General features: G+C 38.0%; 1 protein-coding gene across 1 annotated transcript in view; it reads right to left on the bottom strand.

Annotated features, from left to right (window-relative positions):
- FRK (fyn related Src family tyrosine kinase) overlaps positions 1 to 20,719 on the bottom strand; it is a 101,945-nt gene that overhangs the window by 4,796 nt on the left and 76,430 nt on the right. The window contains exons 3-5 of the mRNA XM_019967178.2: positions 13,349 to 13,512; positions 11,055 to 11,223; positions 8,177 to 8,335 (exon numbers count right to left, since the gene is read on the bottom strand). Coding sequence (XP_019822737.1) covers positions 8,177 to 8,335; positions 11,055 to 11,223; positions 13,349 to 13,512 — 492 coding nt within the window. The remainder of the gene's footprint in view (positions 1 to 8,176; positions 8,336 to 11,054; positions 11,224 to 13,348; positions 13,513 to 20,719) is intronic.

Genomic DNA, 20,719 nt, shown 5'->3' with positions numbered 1-20,719 from the left:
TTCTTCCATCATATTGTTCTTAAAAACTAGCTCACAAAAAAATGAAGGCTCTATATGTGTAGTTATAAACTGTGTATATTACATTTGTACTCCATCAAGTTTGATGCATGTGTTAAAGTTTCTTTCTTAGTCTGTTATTCTTAGAATAGGTTGCTTGTCTCTCCAGGCATGGTATACCTTTCATAGACATAGTTTCTCCTACTGCTGATTCTGCATAATGAAGTATAGGAAATTTATATAGTAGAGCCAGTCTGATAATTACAGAGAGATTAGTGTTATCTTATGATGACTTTGTGAAACAGTGTCAGCCATCCCTGGATAGTTGAGATGCTATACTGTTAATAGATACCTTCAAATTTTTGGAGAATTGAAATTGTCTCACATAAATCCAAACTATCATTATCCTTGTCTGAATAAGCCAAACATTACCAAAAATGCATTGAATTTATGGTCAAGAGTCTTACACACAACTCCTGACTTTAGAGGTAATTACAGTATAAGAGGGGGGAACACTGGTTTGAAGCTAGAGTGCCAGCTTTGAATCAGGGCTCCACCTTAGATTTCTTCCTGACTTTGGGCAAGCTGCTTAATACTCCTGTGCCTCAATTTCCCCATATATACAGCAATAATTACCATTACCTCATGGTGTGCTTAGTTGCTCAGTCGTCTCCGACTCTTTGTGACCCCATAGACTGTAGCCCGCCAGGCTCCTCTGTCCATGGGGATTCTCCAGGCAAGAATACTGGAGTGGGTTGCCATGCCCTGCTCCAGGGGATCTCCCCAAGCCAGGGGTCAAACCCAGATCTTCCAGATTGCAGGTGGATTCTTTACCATCTGAGCCACCAGGGAAGCCCTTACTTCATGGGATTAGTTGTTAAAAGAGAATTAAAATGAGTTAATACACATAAAGCACTTAAAATAGTACTTGACATAGGAAGAACACAGTAAAGTCTACTTGTTCTTATTAGCTATCATTGCTGCTGCCTAATCAGAATTAAACAGTTTAAGATTTGTGAAACTAGAGATGCATGTGGATTACCCAAGTGGAAATGTCTAAAAGAAGACAAGCATATGGTTCGGAAGCTCAAAGGAAAGCGTATAGCTAGAGATATGGATTTAAGGGTCATGTTTATGGGTGGAAGTCAAACATTAAAAGTTGCTGAGATTGCTGCAAGGTGATAGAGTCATGAGAAAGGCCAACATTTACAGTGTGCATAGAAAAATAAACCTGCAAGAAAACTGAGAGGAATCAGCCTACAGAACGAGAGAAGAACCAGAAGAGAACATCCTAACAATCAAAAGTTTGAGAAGAGAAAGTCACCATTAGTGTCAAATAAATACAGCAAGATAAGAACTAAAAAGCATTTCTTAAATATAGCAATTAATAAGTCATTGGAGACACTAGTGACAAGAAGAAAATCTCACTGGTATAAAAGGTGAAGGGCTGAATGGGAATTGAGGACATGGAGATAGCAAGAAGAGAAATCAATTTCCAAAAGCCTTATTAAGACGGGAAAATAACAAAACGCAGGCAGAGGAAAATGAAGTCAAGGAAGAGAGAGCAATTATCATGAAGTTCATGATAGTGAGGGATTGTCATTGATAAGGTACTAGAGCAGTTTCTGGAATGCTGAGTATCTTATTCTTGATTTGCATATCGGCTGCATAGTTGTTTATTTGCTCACTTTACAATTACATGATAAATATATATGTAGAAAGGGCATAAATCATACATGTTCCATTCTACATGTCTGTCATCTTTTATAATTAAGAAAACGAAATTAAATAGAGTCAAAGAAAGTTTTCAAATGAGAAAGACCTAAGCATTGTGTGTGTGTGTTTAATACAAGCAGTGTATTTAAATAGGACTTGAGTAATATTGATTTATGCCAAAGCCTTTGACTGTGTGGATCACAATAAACTGTGGAAAATTCTTCAAGAGATGGGAATGCCAGACCACCTGACCTGCCTCTTAAGAAACCTATATGCAGGTCAGGAAGCAACAGTTAGAACTGGACATGGAACAACAGACTGGTTCCAAACAGGAAAAGGAGCACGTCAAGGCTGTGTATGGTCACCCTGCTTATTTAACTTAGATGCAGAGTACATCATGAGAAACGCTGGACTGGAAGAAGCACAAGCTGGAATCAAGATTGCCGGGAGAAATCTCAATAACCTCAGATATGCAGATGACACCACCCTTATGGCAGAAAGTGAAGAGGAACTAAAAAGCCTCTTGATGAAAATGAAAGAGAGTGAAAAGTTGGCTTAAAGCTCAACATTCAGAAAATGAAGATCATGGCATCTGATCCCATCACTTCATGGGAAATAGATGGGGAAACAGTGGAAACAGTATCAGACTTTATTTTGGGGGGCTCCAAAATCACTGCAGATGGTGACTGCAGCCCTGAAATTAAAAGGCACTTACTCCTTAGAAGAAAAGTTATAACCAACCTAGATAGCATATTGAAAAGCAGAGACATAACTTTACCAACAAAGGTCCATCTGGTCAAGGCTATGGTTTTTCCAGTGGTCATGTATGGATATAAGAGTTGGACTGTGAAAAAAGCTGAGCGCTGAAGAATTGATGCTTTTGAACTGTGGTGTTGGAGAAGACTCTTGAGAGTCCCTTGGACTGCAAGTGGATCCAACCATTCCATTCTGAAGGAGATCAGCCCTGGGATTTCTTTGGAGGGAATGATGCTAAAGCTGAAACTCCAGTACTTTGGCCACCTCATGCAAAGAGTTGACTCATTGGAAAAGACCCTGATGCTGGGAGGGATTGGGGGCAGGAGGAGAAGGGGATGACAGAGGATGAGATGGCTGGATGGCATCACTGACTCGATGGACGTGAGTCTGAGTGAACTCCTGGAGTTGGTGATGGACAGGGAAGCCTGGCGTGTTGCGATTCATCGGGTTGCAAAGAGTCGGACACGACTGAGTGACTGAACTGAACTGAACTGATGACAAACTTAAAGCTAACATCATACTCAACAGTGAAAAGCAGAAAGTTTTTCCTCTAAGGTCCAGAATAAGGTAAGTATGCCCACTCTCACCACTTCTATTTAACACAGTATTGGAAGTCCACACCAGAGCAATCAACAAGGAAAGAAAGAAACTGGAAGAGAAGCAGTAAAACGTTAACTATTGGCAGATGCCGTGACATAGTATACAGAAAATCTTAAAGACCCCATCAAAAATACTCCTAGAGCTAATAAATAAGTTCAGTAAAATTTTAGGATACAAAATTAATATACAGAAATCTGTTACATGTCTATACATTAATAATGAACTATCAGAAATAGAAGACAATAAAACAATCCTGTTTACAAGCAAATAAAAAGACTGCAGCCTTGTGAGAAACCCTGAGCCAGGAGACCTGGCTCATCTGCACCTGGATTCCTGATTGCAAAAGCTGTGAGGAAATAAATGTTTGCTGCTTTAAGCTACTAAGTTTTGGGGTAATTTGTTGTGCAGCAATAGATAGAAGTTTGATATCCGGAAAATATCAGTGCTATGTATACAATTTAAAACATGGACCATGGGGCTTCCCTAGTGACTCAGTGGTAAAGAATCCACCTGCCAATGCAGGAGACACGTACTTGATCCCTGATCCGGGAAGATTCCACATGCTACGGAGCAACTAATCTTGTGCTCCACAACAACTGAGGCTGTGCTCTGGAGCCTGGGAAGTAACAACCGCTGACACCTGCATTCCCTAGAGCCTGTGCTCTGCAACAAGAGAAGCCACAGCAATGAGAAGCCCTGCACAGCAACTAGTGAGTAGCCACTGGCCACAACTGGAGAAAAGCCTGGGCAGCAATGAAGACCCGGAACTGCCATAAACAAATAAAATTATTTTTTTAATGGATTATGGAGCCAGATTTCCTAGGTTTGAATTCTCACGCAACCATCTTGAATAAGTTATTATACTTAACCTCTCCATACCTCAGTTTCTTCAACTGCTAAGTGGGAATGGTGATGATAAGAATTCAATAGGTTGTTAGAAGAATGAACTAAATTAATGCTTGTGTATGACTTAGAAACATTCCTGTCACATAGTAAGTGCTATAAAGTTTTCTTTAAAGAAAAAAATTAAAAATATATGCTCCTCTCCTACCACCATCCCATATGGTTGATTTCCAGTAAGTCACCTCATCTAATACTCAGAGAAACTACAGGAAGTAGTTTGCCCTGTTTGATAGGGATTCCTGGGACTCAGAGGAACAAATAATATTTTTTTAATATTTTATTGATTGATTTTTGGCTGCCCCGAGTCTTCCTTGCCATGTGGGCTTTCTCTGGTTGCCTGCCATGAGCCGTGGCTACTCTCCAGCTGTGGTGCACAGGCTTCTCACTGCTGTGGCTTCACTTGCTGGGGAGCGCAGGCTCTAGGATGCCTGGGCTCAGTAGTTGGGGCTCACAGGTTCCAGAGCACAGACTCAATACTTGTGGTGCAGGGGCTTAGCTGCATGTGGAATCCTCCCAACCAGGGATCGAACCCATGTCCCCTGCACTGGCGGGTGGATTCTTAACCACTGGACCATCGGGGTTGTCTTGTAATAAATTGCAGAGATTCAAATCCAGGATATGCTGGAGACTGAAATTTCATGACTCAAATTTATTCTATACTGCCTCTCTAAAATCCGCCTTACACTCCAGAGCACCCAAAAGTCAGGGGCGATGAAGAGACTTCCATTCATACAAACAGTAAATAGCTCTATAGTTTTGTTCAGTTAAAGGGTATCTCAGTCAAAACATCCCTGTCTGCATCAGTCCACTAGGTGGACTGTCCATGAGAATGATGAACTACATACTGGAGCTCGATTCGTAGGAAAAGAAAATATACTGACATATACTAGATGCTCTACAAGTATTTATTGGAAAGCAAACAAGCCCAACTAAACTTAAAAAGATGCAGGTATTTATCCTCTTTAAGTTTCAATAAGAAATACCAGGCATCAATTACCCATAGTGCTAAAGTTTTTTGACAGGCTTCTCCCATTTTGGAGAAGTTTATTACAAAAAAAAAAAAAAAATTCAGCCAAGCTTAGGGACTACAAAGATGGTTCTATAGAAAAATGTGTTATTTCAACTATCAAATACAACATCTAATCCTATTACAGTGGATATAAAAAGGTTTTCACTGACAGGCACAACAGTGAAGGAAATTGAGTAATACATTTCCTGCCCTGAAAGAGTGCAGTGGCCTAGGAAATGTGTACAACCTCAGAGCACACTTCTAATACAACAGCCATATGTCAAAACTGATATAAGGGTTCACAGACCTGCGACAATTTACATCTGCAGCAAGGAAATATTTTCATTATGTTCCATTACTCAAGAGCCTTTCAGCTTAATAATATTTATCATGATGGGCTGTTTAAGAGTGGAAGATTCATTTTAAGACCACTTTGTTGAAATGAAACCCTCTTGATTGGGAAGGAATTGCCCTAATGAACACACCTTCATTACTCCCCCTGGCTACTAAGAATCATGGCAAATGAAGGCCTTTGTCAACTCGACCCTGATGGCTCAATCCAGAAGACAACAGAGTTCATGCTCAACCCTGAGTAAAACACAATGACCACAGAAATCCTCAATGTCAAAGGAGTCTGCAACATAATATAAGTGTACCTGGCATTCAAGCTGAATATCAAGAGTCTTAAAACAAGTGTAACCCCAAGTCTCAAATTAGGTTCACAGTAGCCCCAACTTAATCTATTCATCATTTATTCATTCAATTAGTCAACACAGAGTTAGTGCACACCTTCTGTGCCCCTGACATTGTTCAAGCACTAAAACTGAGTTGTATTTTAGAAGAGACTAAAAATAAGCTATCTAAATAAATCATTCATTACAAAATGAGTAGGGGCTTCCCAGATGGCTCAGTGAGTAAAGAATCCACCTGCAATGCAGGAGACTTAGGAGATGCAGGTTTGATCCCTGGGTTGGGAAGATACCCTAAAAGAGGGCATGGCAACCCACTCCAGTATTCTTGCCTGGAGAGTCCCATGGACAGAGGAGCCTGGTGGGCTACAGTCCCTAGGGTTACACAGAGTCAGACACAATTGAAGAGACTTAGCACCCCAGCTACTGTGTTAAGAAGAAATGTAAGGGGTCAAAAACCTGAAGAGGGACATCAATTAGAAGGCTACTGCAGAATCCAGGAGAGAGTTGATGATGGTTTGCACTGGAGTAGCAGTGTTGAGAAGTGGTAAAATCCTGGATATGTTTCAAAAGCAAGCCAGTGGGATTTGCTGGTTGGTCTGACATAGGATGTGAGAATAGAGAAGACTGAGATAGTAAGCTTGTGTGTTGGCATCATGAGAGAAGGAAAAACCTCAAGAGGGGCAGGTTACCGAGGATAATATCAGAGATTGGTTTTTGGACATGTTATTTTGAGATATCCAATAGACATATGTAATAGAAATGAGGGCTATTTATAAACTTTTGTTTTTTTCTTTCTCTTAAGCACTTTAGAGGGTTGTGCGCCCCTATCCCTTTGATTTGATTTAACCAAATAAACAGGGCACAGAAGTTACCTCTGTCACTCCTGGTCAGAAACTTTAACAGACAGAATGAGATTAGTCATATTTCCTGCTCCTGACAAGGTGATCAACAGACCTGAGACATTAGCCAGTCTATTTTTCATATGTAGCATGAGCAAGAATAAATACTTGTGTCAAGCCTCTGGGATTTGCAGGAGTTCATTACTCCATTATACCCACATTATCCCACATCATCCAGACTGATACAGCATTCACATAGAGAAGTTATAAAGGCAGTTAGATTACGACTCTGAAGTAATGGAGGGATATGATTTGGGCAATTGGTAACACATAAGTGTTACTAAACAATAAGAGTGTTGAGATTAGCAAGGAATCTAGTGATGTTGCAAAAGAGTTTTGGAAAATCCCAAGATATCCAGAGGTAGGGGAGATGAGGGAAATCACATAAACTGAGAAAACCCAGAAAGAAAGAAAGGAGAAAAGGCCACTGGATGAAGTGCCCCAGTAGCCAAACGAAGGTAGTGGTTCCAGAAGGAGAGAGTATCCATTGAATTGAACACTGCTGTTAGTTTTGAGGACTGAGAATTGACGTTGCTGTTTAACAGCCTGAAGGCTTACCATTTGACAAAACATTTTTGTTAGAGATGACCTGAGATGGCTCCTGCACTTTTCTCCTTGGGGATAAGGCAAAAGGAGTCAGTGCTGAGGTTAGTCTCCCTATAGTGGGTAACACAATACTGTTAAATATGATATATTTATGCAAGGGAGCTAGGTATATTTTTTGTTTTTAACAGTTAGCAGGTCTTATGCTCTTTGTTCTTATCTAGTTTTGCAATTTAATATCACCAGCTTCACCAGTCACCCTGAAATAAGAAAATTCTATCTTTCTGACATCTTTGTTCTGTTTTTCTCACCTCCCTTTACCTCATACATTGTATCAGTCCCACTCTGGCATGTCAAGAAAGTATAGAAAATGCCTCTTCTTTAAGCATGAATTGTTCTCTCAGTACTTGATCTCCCTTTCTTTGAACATCTCATTTTAATGCTTATAATATTGTTGTTTATTAAATTATTCATTTGTAATAAACACCAAAATTCTACAACACCCTTAAGTCTTCTCAGACTACAGGAAGCAGATGTAAAAATAAGGTAATAGGATGTGTCTGCTTTTTAGCCTGAACATTCTAATGTTTTCTAGCAGTTGGAAGTATTTTAAATACCAACAAGCACAGTGTTGTCAAAAACTGGCAAAGACAAAAATGAGGGTAACTTTCCCTCCCTTCCCCGCAAACTATTCTATGTCTCCTAATTCTGGGCCATGGAAAATACTGCTCCATGACTGATATTGTTCAATTACTTACTATAGGAAACAAAGCATCAGGCAAAACATCTACTCTTCAATTTTCACATTGCATTTAAGTACTCTGATATGTCTATGGTGAACAGTTTGTTCTTCCACTACATAAACATTTTTCCTCCCTTTGAGTACACAGCATACAGCCTATTAAAGAGTAGTTGAGCAATTCAATGTTAAGACATTCATTGTCACAGATATGCCATAGTAAATATCCTTTGGGTTATAGAAGGCTTGCTAAATTGACATTTATAGGATTCGCTAAACTAAATTCCTCTTTTTTTTTCCTTTTATTAAGTCTTCAGCTTACTTTGGAGATATTCTTGCAGACTTCCATGTCTCATCAACTCTGTAATAATATAAATTGGATCTTCTAAAGTGCAAACAGCATAAAGCTGGATAAGCTTTGGATGTCTTAGGTTCTTCATTATCTGTGCCTCCCTCAGGAAGTCATTTGGATCCATTGAACCTAAAACAAGAAGAGGGGAAAATCACTTTATGTTATTGAGGCATTCCTGTCTTCAGAGCAGCCTGGTGGGAATCACCGAGATTGCTTCCTGCCTCTCAGTAAAGTAAGAGCATTGGTGTCACAAATCTTCAGATTTATCAAGGAAGAGAATCAGTTCAACCAGAGCAACCTAATAACTGGTGTGTTGGTGCATCAGGGCTGTGCAGCTTATGTATTATGACCTGTCGGTGAAGAGAGGTTGCTTCAGGTCCATATGAAAAATGAAGGAAAAAGGAGAGACTGACAGTCTCATTGATAAAACAAGGCAGGCATCTTAGGAACACAAAGAGAAGACATTCTATTAACATGAACGCTGGAAGACACTGAATGTTTAATCACTGCAGCGAGTTTTTCTGCCCAGGATCCAAAGACTAATCATTGCCCTGTCCTTGGGACCCACTGTGGGAAGAGCTGGATAACTATCCTAAAAAACAATGACATCTACCACGTTTGTGTCTTTAATTCTGTAGGGACATAGAGTATAGGCCAAGCAGAAAACATTCATGGGCCCCTCCCACAAATTAATGTTTTTTTCACCACTTGAAACTGCATTCCACATTTTCTCATGTATTAATACCTCCACAGTTGGAGTTGTAATAGCTTGATAAGAGAGACATTGGAGCCTATTTTGAAGACTCATCTAAGTTAAATTGCATTTATATTGGCTCGACTCTGACTCACCATGCAGAGTGCCAAGTAGTTACAATCACATAGAATTTAAGAGAAAAAAGGCTACCTGGAGTTTACATTTCATTAGTCATTTTAAAATCTTTTATTTCTTATACAATATGATGTTTCAGACTCACTGATGTAATTGAAGGAATTCTGTCATTTCACCTCTCAGTATTCACTATAGATAGTGCAAACATTTTCAGTGATGCTCAGAGAGTCCATTTTGTTCCTTATTCTCTTGTTTTGAAGACTTCACAGCTACTATTTGAACCTCAAGCATGGGTAAGCTTTGACACTCCAAGCTAACACTCTGACTTGTTCATTAGTAAGGTTATTTATTAATAGCCTTATTAATGAAATGCAGGCTGTATTAATGAAATGCAGGCTATTTCACAGAGGCAATCTATCCTTTGGTATGCCATTTGAGACTCTAGAAGTTCACTACCCAGGCTCAATCAAGCCCTACCTCACTTTGTGATCTTAAACAAATTACCAAACATCTCTGAACTTCAGTTTCTTCATCTCTAAAACATGGCTAATAATTCCACTGACATCATAGAATCAGTGTCAGGGTAATAGTATTGTCTGGCACATATGTGTTCAATGAGTGTTGGCCATATTTGTACTATTATTAGCAATCACATTCTTAGGAAAACCAAACAGATCAACTATAAATGTCTCTTCACTGACTAAGGAGAAGAGGCAAGGACTTACAGAGAAAGAATATGGGGAAATGGCCTATTCTCTTCTCCATCAATTTTTACTGAGCTCGCTTATTTCAGTTTTTACCACTGGTTTGCTCCACATAATCAAATAGGATTAAAGTCTTGAATCAAGACTTAATTTAAGACTGTGGCAAAATGGAGCTAAGAATAAAAGAGGCACCCACACCATAATAAGGGACCACTTAGGGTTGTTATAATTAGTTTGGCCTATGGTCAATTACATATATAGTGGTATCATGCCCCCACCCCCAAATAATCTGATTCATGAAGTTTCCAGTGAGAAACTTCATTCAGACAATTATGATCTTCATTCAGACAATTTATCTACAATATGTTTTTATGTTGATGCTTTGGGTGGTCATCAGATTCATGGAATACAGGCCACTTATGTATGTGTATGTTTTAGTTGCTCAGTTGTGTCCAACTCTTTGTGGCCCCGTGGACTACAGCCTGCCAGGCTTCTCCGTCCATGGAATTATCCAGGCAAGAATACTGGAGCGGGTTGCCATTCCCTTCTCCAGGGGATCTTCCCAACCCAGTGATCAAAACCAGGTTTCCTGCGTGGCAGGCAGATTGATTACCATCTGAGCCACCAAGGAAGCTTAAATCATTGCCAAATCAGACCATCCACTAGAGCTGGAACTACAGCACATCAGGAGCCTCTGCAGGGGAAGCTTGACCAGCTGCACAGCAAGAGAGACCCAATCTCAACTCAGCTAGTAATGCAACATTAAATATTAATTTTTGCCTGTCAAAGCTACTGTGGGAGTTGATTTCAGGCTCGTCTTTATTGCATGGCAGTCTGCTAAGCAATAAATAGCTGAGAAGATTGATTAATGACCCCAGTGAAGTGAAGACATTTAAGCAATCACCAAAGCTGTTTGCTGCTATTACACTGTAAATCAATAATAATTATTCCTGTTGGAGAGAAAACTATCGTGGAGCTTTTTTTTAATAAAAGAAATCTAATTTTTTTGTTCTCTTTTGACCTGTGAAAGGCCTTCCTTAGAGAGTGATGTTAGGATGGATAGCTGGCTGTTTCTTTTTTGGAAAAAAAGATGATAAGATTGGACAGTAAAGGTTAGTCTCAGTTTTCAACAGGATTAGGATTCAAAACCACACATCTGCAGTAACTGTGAAAATCTCAGGTACTGGGATTGAGTACTGTGGTCACCTAGCAAAACACTTGCTTGGTGTCCAAACCAGCTGTCCCATGACCTCTTGAACATTTATAATGGCAAGTAGGTTATAAAAATCAATGTATGCCATTCTGGTTCTCATACCTGGCTTTAATGTTTTTACTGCTACCGGAGTGGTATTGTTCCACAGGCCTTCCCACACTTCACCAAACTGACCAGATCCTAATCGCTTCAAAAGTTGTATGGAGCTGCGGTCAATCTCCCACTGGTCCACAGTTTTATATGACAAATCAAAGGGAGCTGGAACTTGTATCTGTTTCACAGAATAATTAGAATACTGGTAAGAAAAAAGTTATATTTAACAATTTTTTGGTTGAAAATAACCTAGGTACTTTTAGAGTCATCACTTTTAAAAACAAAATATTGTAAATTTTATCCCAATTACCTTAAAATGAAAAGCAGTAGTGGTAGAATCTGGGCTATCACCTCGTCCAGCTGCTCTCCTCCCAGATTCTGCTGCATCAGGCACCTTGCTGTCCATCTGTCCCACCCCAAACCCCAGTGTCCCCTCCCACTTATCTGGTATGCATTCTCTCTGTATCCTTGCCTACCTAAATCAAGGATCAAGGTCAAATGAAGTTCCATCTCATCCACAGTTATTTCCCCAACTCTCTGACCTGTAGCATCTACCATATGTATCATCAAATTTCTCATAATTTCATCTTTTTTCAATTTCATTTACTTATTTGTTCATTCATTTATTTAATAAATAAATATTTTTCAACACCAACTAGGCTTCATTGTGTAAACAAAGCAGGCAAGGCCTCTGCTCTCATACTTCACAGTCTAGCTTGTCATCCGTCATTAGATATTTATCTTATTTCCTCCACTAAGTCATTGGCATCTTGAGTGCACAGAAGGTCACCCATGTTTTGTAAATCTTTTCCCTATCTGAATTCAAAACTATGAGTTAAACTAAGTATTTTTAAGTCATGTCTTGGTATCAGGTGAGATATTTCTTAGCATAAGCTTAGATTTTCTTGTGAGGTCATTTCTGTACCATCTAAGATGTATATGCATGCATGCTCAGTGGCTCAGTCATGTCTGACTCTTTGTGACCCCATGGATTGCAGCCCACCAAGATCCTCTTTCCATGGGATTTTCTAGGCAAGAATACTGGAGTGGATTACATCTTCCTCCTCCAGGGGATGTTCCCAACCTAGGTATCAGACCCACATCTCCTGCATTGGCAGGTGGATTCTTTACCACTGAGCCACTGGTGATACCCTAAGATGTATATACTTATATCAAAATTGCATATTCACTTGGCAGGATTTAACTCAATAAATTCCCTACATAATGATCAGGATTCTTCAGCTTCTACTTGTCTATAGTATTATAATCAGGCATCACCAGGACGCTTTCAGCAGTCATCCAGTTATAAACCACAGGACTGGCTATACCACTGACAGTACATGAGACCTAAACTCTGATGAGGAGCTGAGGGTTTGCCCAACTAAGGTGACTGACCACTATCTAACTTTAAACACATTTAGGTAAAACATGCAAACATGGAATTTAATGACAGATGTAGATAAAATTTCTATAAATGTTATCTCCTTCCACCAAACACCAGGCCAAACAAACTGTTAAACAGTTAAATGATATCTATTATATGCAGACAACTGGATAATGAACCTGGTCATTTCATGTTAATATTCTTGAATACAGATCATCTAAGTAAGAATTATATTCCAACACTTTTTTCTCCTCCAGCTGTATCATTAAATGCTCCAATATCAGGATATTAGATTAGTGTCTTAGTGCAAAGAATGAACATTTTCTGTGTTCAGTGATTGCTTAAGGTCAGGACTTGGCAAACTTCTTCTGCAAAGGATGAGATCATAAATGTTTTAGACTTAGTGAGCCATATAGTCTGTTTCAACTACCAAACTCTGCTATTATAGCAAAAAGGCAAAGACGATTGTAAATGAATGAGCATGTCTATGTTCCAATAAAACTTATTTATAAAAATATTGGGGCTTCCCTGGTAGCTCCGTCAGTAAAGAATCTGCCTGAAGAGAAGGAGATTGGGGTTCGATCACTGGGTCGGGAAGATCTCCTGGAGAAGAAAATGGCAAACCACTCCAGTATCCTTGCCTGGAAAAATCCCATAGACAGAGGAGCCTGGTGGGCTGCAGTACATGGGGTCACAAAGAGACAGGCATGACTGAGCAACTAACACTTTACACTTTCATAAAAATATTAATAAGTGTGGGGTAGTATTGGCTCATAGGCCATAGTTTGCCTATCCATGCCTTAGGTATTCAATGACCTTTTTTTTTTCCTGAGCTAGCATATCATATGACAAAAAACTCCTATATCTGAAGGAAAAAAGTAACTTCAAAAGTAAGGAACACAGCTTGAAAGCATTTCACCTTTAAGCATGGTTTTCCCAGCTTGACACACAGGCCATCACTTGTCTTGGTGTAATGACTCACGAATTCATTCAGTGTTGAAAAGGTTCTTCTCCGGGTGAGGAAAAAGCCCCCTTCATCCAGTCTTCTGATTCTGTAGTGTTTCACAACCCCTTCATCTAAAACTGGAACCCAGAATAAGTCCTTTTAATAAACTTGCCAAAGCAAAAGAGATTTGCTTTTTTTTTTATGATGATAGCTCCATGCATGGAATAAAATTTTAACAAATTCTATTTATTTCTCAACTTTTCTTTCAGAAAAGGCTTCAGGAGGCTTACAAAAGCATATAGCAGAATAAAAAGGAAAAAAGAATGGGAAAATTATATTTTAAAGGAAATATAAAAATAAAAGAGTATGGTTAGCACTAAAAAACTATGCTTTGAGGCTTAGTATACTTGTTTAAAACAAGCTATAAAAGTGACTGTATTATTCTAGCAATGTAAAGAAGGAAATAGTTTCAGAAATCACAGTGTTCATAAGATAAAATCACACAAGATATTTAGAAACAGTTCTTTCTGGTACAGAGACAAAGGATAATTTTCTCCCATTAAATTATATAACATGGACACTGAAATAAAAGCGCTCTCAGGAAACAAAATCTATGTATAGACATATAGATACAGATATAGGAAGGGAAGGAAGGAGAGACAGAGACAAACATTATTTAGCCTTTAAAAAAAGAAAAAAAAGGAAATCCTGTCATTTGCAACAATGAATGGAACTGGAGGCCACTGAGCTAAGTAAAATAAGACAGAGGAAGACACTGCATAGTATCGTTTATATGTGGAATTTTTAAAAAATGAACTTAGAGAAATAGAGTAGACAAATGCTGCCTGGGGGTGGGATGGGAGGAACAGGAATAGGGAGGAACTGATAAAAAGGCATGAAATTTCAGCTGTAAGAGGAATAAGGTCTAAACATCTAGTATATAACATGGTGACAGCAGGGGATAACACTATATTATACAGGCGAAATTTGCTGAGATTGTCACATGTTCTCACCAAAAAAAGAGAGAAATATATGAGGTGACAGATATTTTCATTAACTCAGTGTAGGGAGAGGGAATCCTTTCATGATGTATATGTATTTCAAATCATCATGTTGTACACTTAAATATCTTTTTGTCAATTAAACCTCCATAAAACTGAAAAAAATCACATCATCTGCATCATGAAAATATTTTACTTTCAGTTCTTTATATTAAATGCAGAGGGCAAAAAAATAAATAAATAAATAAATAAATGCAGAGGGCAGGCAAACATTTAGCTCTTCTAAAAATAACATAAGGTTCTTAAATCATAATTTTTTAAGTGTCTAGAACACATTCTTGTACTCTGATCTGTCAAGTTACCATTCCCTTTGACTATAACTCTTGAGGCAATGTTAATTGCCTTATATAATCATCACCAAATAGAGGGGTTTTATTAGGATATAGAACTAAATGCATACAGATTTCTGTATATGGATTAAAAAGCTAAAACAAAAAAAAAACAGATGTAAACAATATTAACCTCAATGTATTTCTCCACAAACCAATAAAAAATATTAGAAGTAGGTAGCTATGTTATAAATCATACCTGCAATTTATATAAATATTGGCCTGAAAATTCCAGTTGCCATTTAGCAAAAAGAAAAGTACATAAATTATAACTGAGATGTCTAGCAAAGCAATATGTCTCCAACTGGAAATGATAGGAAGCATCAACATTTTTTTCCAATAAAAAAATTCTTTTTTAATCAAGATGGACCATATCTGGCTCCAAACTAAAATGGAATACCCGGAAATTAAACTTAAGAATTATCTTTTAACACATCACAAAAGGCCTAGTGACTTCTAAGCCAGAGACTAAAGTCAACAGATGACTGAAGGGTCAAAATACTCATGATTTTCTCAACAAGGGATGCAAATCCCAATGATTGATATGGCTTTGGCAATTGCTATTGATTATAGAGAAAACCTAAGTAAATGTTTACCAACTATTTATAGTTAAAAATTTAAACTCTTAACTGTAAAAACCAATATTTTCTAACTAGTATGTGACCAAAACACAGCAATGTCACTGAACAGCCATGTCTTCAACATTAAAATAAAAGAGCAGGCCTTAAAAAATTTCAAAATTTCCAAACGTTTCTACCGTAATGTTCCAACATTTCTAATAACTGTTGCTTTCTCTTTCTGAATTTTAATTTCTTTTTGTAGTCCTTTCAGAAGACTACAAATTGTGAAAACTACACATTACCAAAAGAAAAAGTCATTCCCACCTTACAACCTTAAATACCCCTTAAATGGTTTTCCCATGAATTTTCTAAAAGCCAGATCTTCTTCGGGTCTCAGTTTAAATCCTCAGAACCAGCCTCCTCCCATCACCCTGTTGCATGTACCCTTGCAGCTCCTTTCTCTCACATCACCCAGGTTAATTGTGATGATGGATTTATCTCAGTAGAAGTGGCTCTGTGAATTGCAGGGTCTCTGTGTCATGAACTAATACCTACTCAGAGCCTGAGACAGAGTAACTAATACAAATATTTGCTAGTTGAGTGAACGATGTCACTAACTTTTAGATTTGAAATAAAATGTAAGTTTCTTAAATGTCTGCTGCAAAATTAAATAGCTAGCATTACTGATTCAACAGACATGAATTTGAGCAAACTCCGGGAGATAGTGAAGGACAGGGAAGCCTGGCATGCTGCAGTCTGTGGGGTGGCAAAGGGTCGGACACACCTTAGCGACTGAACAACAGCAACAAATTTTACAATTGTAAGTACTTTGAAGTCAAGACTTCCCCAGAATTTTATTTTTAAATAGAGGAAAACAAACCTAACCCCAGTGTATAAATACCATTAAAAGACAATCATTCATCTTTATATCCAATTTTTTAAGTTTTGCAATAACACAGGATGTGTACTTCATCTCTGATCAACATCACAGATTATTTATGTATAGTTCATTCAAGTTTTCAGTCTAGGCAAGACTAAAATATATATACACACACATATATATTTTTTTAATTAGATCACAGAAGCCACCTAAGGTAAATTCAATACACTGGGTTAGGATGAAAGCACTTTAAGTTATATTCCTGAGTAATCAAATCCAAAATTCATGTTGTTTTCTTAAAGTGGTTTTAATTTGTTAGTAATGGGTCCACACATTTGTAAATTGCCCATTCCTAATAAAGATTGAATTCAGAAGATCTCAGAACCAAGGAAAAATGAATTTTCTATTCCTGTTCTAGTTCACCGTGATCTCTTTTATTGAACCAAATCTATTCTACATTCTACAGGCTATAAGTGAATGATAATGCTTATGCCATTCTTATTGTGAATTACTTTGAGTTCAGACTAGTTAAAGTATTCTGGTAGTTTAACTGCAAAACATACAAGGCTAGCTATACAATGGAATCATCCATCAACAAACTCAGGAGCAGCACAATTGAATGAATTGAGCTACTAGAAGGCCAGACATCCTAAATTGGCATCTTGACTTGCATTTATACTGTTTGACCTAGGGGAAAATATTTCACCTGTCAACTGATTAATCTACCAAAACATGTCCAAGAAGTAGGATATACTGCAGCGATGCAGGTAGGCATGTATGCAGAGTACAATAAAGGCTTATCGAACATTGAAAGAATTCAGCTATTTCTGCCCAGGACCTTCTATAAGGATTGTAACACTGGTTACCTGATTATTATTATTATTTTTGGATTGTAACACTGGTTACCTGATTATTATTATTATTTTTTTTTTTTTGGCCACCTTCACAATGAAGGCAACTGATTGTGCAGAAATCCATGTGATATAGATGCAGTCTTACGATTTCAGTCCCATATGCCAGGCCCAAAAGCATTTACAAGGAGTTGGTGGCAGTTATGGAAGCCCAGTTTTCTTCTAATGGTGAGATCTTATTTTCGTCTCTAATGTTAGAAAAGGTGTTTGTTCACCACTGCACAAATGAGTGGTATTTCATCAAAAAAAAACACTTTTGAAGAGTTTTTTCCTCAATTTACCACGACTAACATATTCAGAACATATTAAATAATTCTGATACTCCAAAATTGTTTTTAAAAGACAGAGCCTCCAGAAATTAACTTTAGAAGGCAGTATAAACATTGAGTTAGAGGCTGTGTCTGCAAGACATGAAGACAACTTATTAGGCTTAGTGAAAAATATCAGAATGAGCAGTTTGGCATTTTGCAGATAAACAAATGGTTGAGTGAGCAGATTTTCATTTTTCAGCTGGTCTTCTGGCATCATCTGGGCATAGCGTTATTCCTACTGACTGATAATAATCTGCTCTCATACTGAGTAAAACAATGTGACTTAGATGATTGAGCAAATGATTGAAAATCAAGAACTCACTGCTCTAATCTTATTCTGCCAGTGATATGTTCTTTGACCTTCGGCAAAGAATTTCATTTCAGTTTCCTTATCTAGAAAATGAAAATAATGATCTTATCTATACACTCCCACAGGGGTAGTTTGAGTGTCATTATTCACAAAGGATGATAGATATTTCTAAATGTTCAATTGTGAGTACTGTATTAGAATATCAGTATTATCAAATAGCATTGTCAACAAAAGAGAGCCACTTCCACAGTAAAATTTTCCACTCTTTGCACAATAATGACTACATAACATAGTGGCTACCAAACACATTAAGTAAAGAAACTGCTATAAATTCATGTGAGAGAACTCCTACACATGTAAACCCCTGTTTATTTGGCTTCTCTTTAGTAGGTTGGTTTGTACTTTTTAAAACTATTATGCTCATTGAAACTACTATGCCATTGCTTCAGAACTTATGTCAAGATAGTTCTACACCAGTAAGTAAATAATTTTTGAGTCATTACACTGAATCCCCCATTAAAACAGAAGTGAAAGTCGTGAAAGTGCAAGTCGCTCAGTCTTGTCAACTCTTTGTGACCCCCTGGACTATACAGTCCATGGAATTCTCCAGGCCAGAATACTGGTGTAGGTAGCCTTTCCCTTCTCCAGGGGATCTTCCCAACCCAGGGATGGGACCTAGGTATCCTGCATTGCGGGCAGATTCTTTACCAGCTGAGCCACAAGGGAAGCCTAAGAATACTGGAGTGGGTAGCCTATCCTTTCTCCCCCGGATCTTCCCGACCCAGGAATTGAACTGGGGTCTCCTGCATTGCAGGAGGATTCTTTACCAACTGAGCTATCAGGGAAGCTCCCATTAAAACAGAATCCAAACAAACATCCATTTTGCACTGTATTTTGTTCTACAGCAAACAGAGTAGAATTCCAGTACGAGTAGTTTTGGAAGAACAAAGTATCGATACAGCTATCTAAAAATATTAAAGTGGCATCATGTAGAAGACGTGTTCTTTTTTGGTGAAAAAAAAAATCCGCCAAAACCAAAGAGAACAAACGATTTGACTCTTTTCATGCATAAAACTCAACTACTGTGTTAGTCCCCAAGGTCACCTGCCTCCCTGCAAGGCATGTTCAGTGAGCTACGAACATCAGTCAGTAAGTCTGACTACTAAACTGGTAGGTTAAGTGAAGACTCTTTAAGAGAATATCTGTATTAGGTGACTCAAACAACTTAACTAAAATAAGCTATTTGAAGGGTGGGGCATGGGAGGGAGGTTCAAGAGGCATGGGACATATGTATACTTATGGTTGAGTCACGTCGTTATGTGGCAGAAACCAAAACAACATTATAAACCAATTATACTCCAGTTAAGAATTTTTTGAGAAAAGCTATTTGAGGACACATCTGACAGCTCTCGTGTCCTGAGGTCTTCCAGCATTGTTACTGGTTCAGGAAACCCGTTGACGTACGTTTTAGTCAAAGACAATATAAACAATTATACTTACAGGCAAAAATCAACTGCCTCTTCCATATTATATAGCACAGAAATCCATGAGCTTGAATCACATGTCTGTCCAAATACTTAGAATATTTTTGAGAAAACCACTGATCTTATCCTCAAGACCTATATGGTCTAATTCCTTACAAAGGCAGGCCAATCCCTGTCAAAGCTGGCTCTTAAATTTTCAGAACAAAATAATCAATTTTGTGGTTTATACCTATAATATCATACAAAGATGAGCATCACTTTAATTAATACATAATTATAGCAATCGATATTTTGTCATAATTTAATTTAAAAACATCTACCACAGTTTTACATGAAAAAAGCATTCGCAGCCTCTGATATTGCACAGAGCTAGAGACATGATGCTGAAGCTGAAACTCTAATACTTAGGCCACCTGATGCGAAGAAATGACTCATTGAAAAAGACCCCGATGCTAGGAAAGATGGAAGGTGGGAGGAGAAGGGGACGACAGAGGATGAGATGGTTGGATGGCATCACCAACTCGATGCACATGAGTTTGAGTAAACTCAAACTTTGAGTAAGCTCAACATCGCCTGTTGGCGATAGACAGGCGTGCTGCAGTCCATGGGGTCGCAGAGTCAGACACGACTGAGTGACTGGACTGAACTGAACTGATATTGCACAGAAAGTCTCTGGGAATCAATTTGACTGTTTATTCCTCTCAGGACTCTAACTTCTCACTTAGTATTACATGGGCAATAAATCACCAGGAATTTACATCCATGGATTATATTATCTCAGTTTCCTACTGATAATTTTTCACTGGGTTAAGATTTAATGTGACACGAAAGCCAGTGCTTCTACTTTTCAAAACTTACCCTAAGGAAATAATTCAAGTATTTACATGTATTTATTTAGTTATATCTCTGCTTTGTTCCAGAAAGCTCCAAAAGCTTGCATAAATCATCAAAATAGAATAAAATTTAAGGGAAGTGGATGAAGGAAATAGGACAAAAAGGAAAGAAAAGGATGATGACTCCAGAAACGAGGCTGGTATACTGTATATAAGGTATTCTTTAGATTTCCATTCCATTCATGTTTGCTAGATATGCACCAAAGATTTGGCTCTCTGCATTTTTGACAGCTCACAGCCATGAGGGAAAATCATTCAGTTACCTGATTCCCTGAAGAAAATATTAATAAATTCTTATTCAAAAAAACACATGATTTCTGGTACTGAAATGAGAGAAATTTCTCACATGAGTCCTCATAAAGAAAAACACAGAAAATGTAATAAGCAATATCACCATCAACATTCTTAAGAGTAAATACATCAACACATTGCAAAGGGCTGGTTATTAGACTGCCACTAAGGTGAGCCAGTTTCCAACTTGAAATTCAATGAGAGCATTGTATGGGAAACTAACCACTGTTCATCATCCAAAACAGGGAAAGCAATAAGTGTAAGGATATTTATGCAACATTTTTATAGCATGAAATGACTGGTAAATTGCAGTA

Source organism: Bos indicus, chromosome 9 (genome assembly GCF_029378745.1).
Source record: "Bos indicus isolate NIAB-ARS_2022 breed Sahiwal x Tharparkar chromosome 9, NIAB-ARS_B.indTharparkar_mat_pri_1.0, whole genome shotgun sequence".
Lineage (NCBI taxonomy): Eukaryota > Metazoa > Chordata > Mammalia > Artiodactyla > Bovidae > Bos > Bos indicus.
Note: the sequence above shows the minus strand (reverse complement) of the source record. Positions and strands in the feature narration are given on the sequence as shown.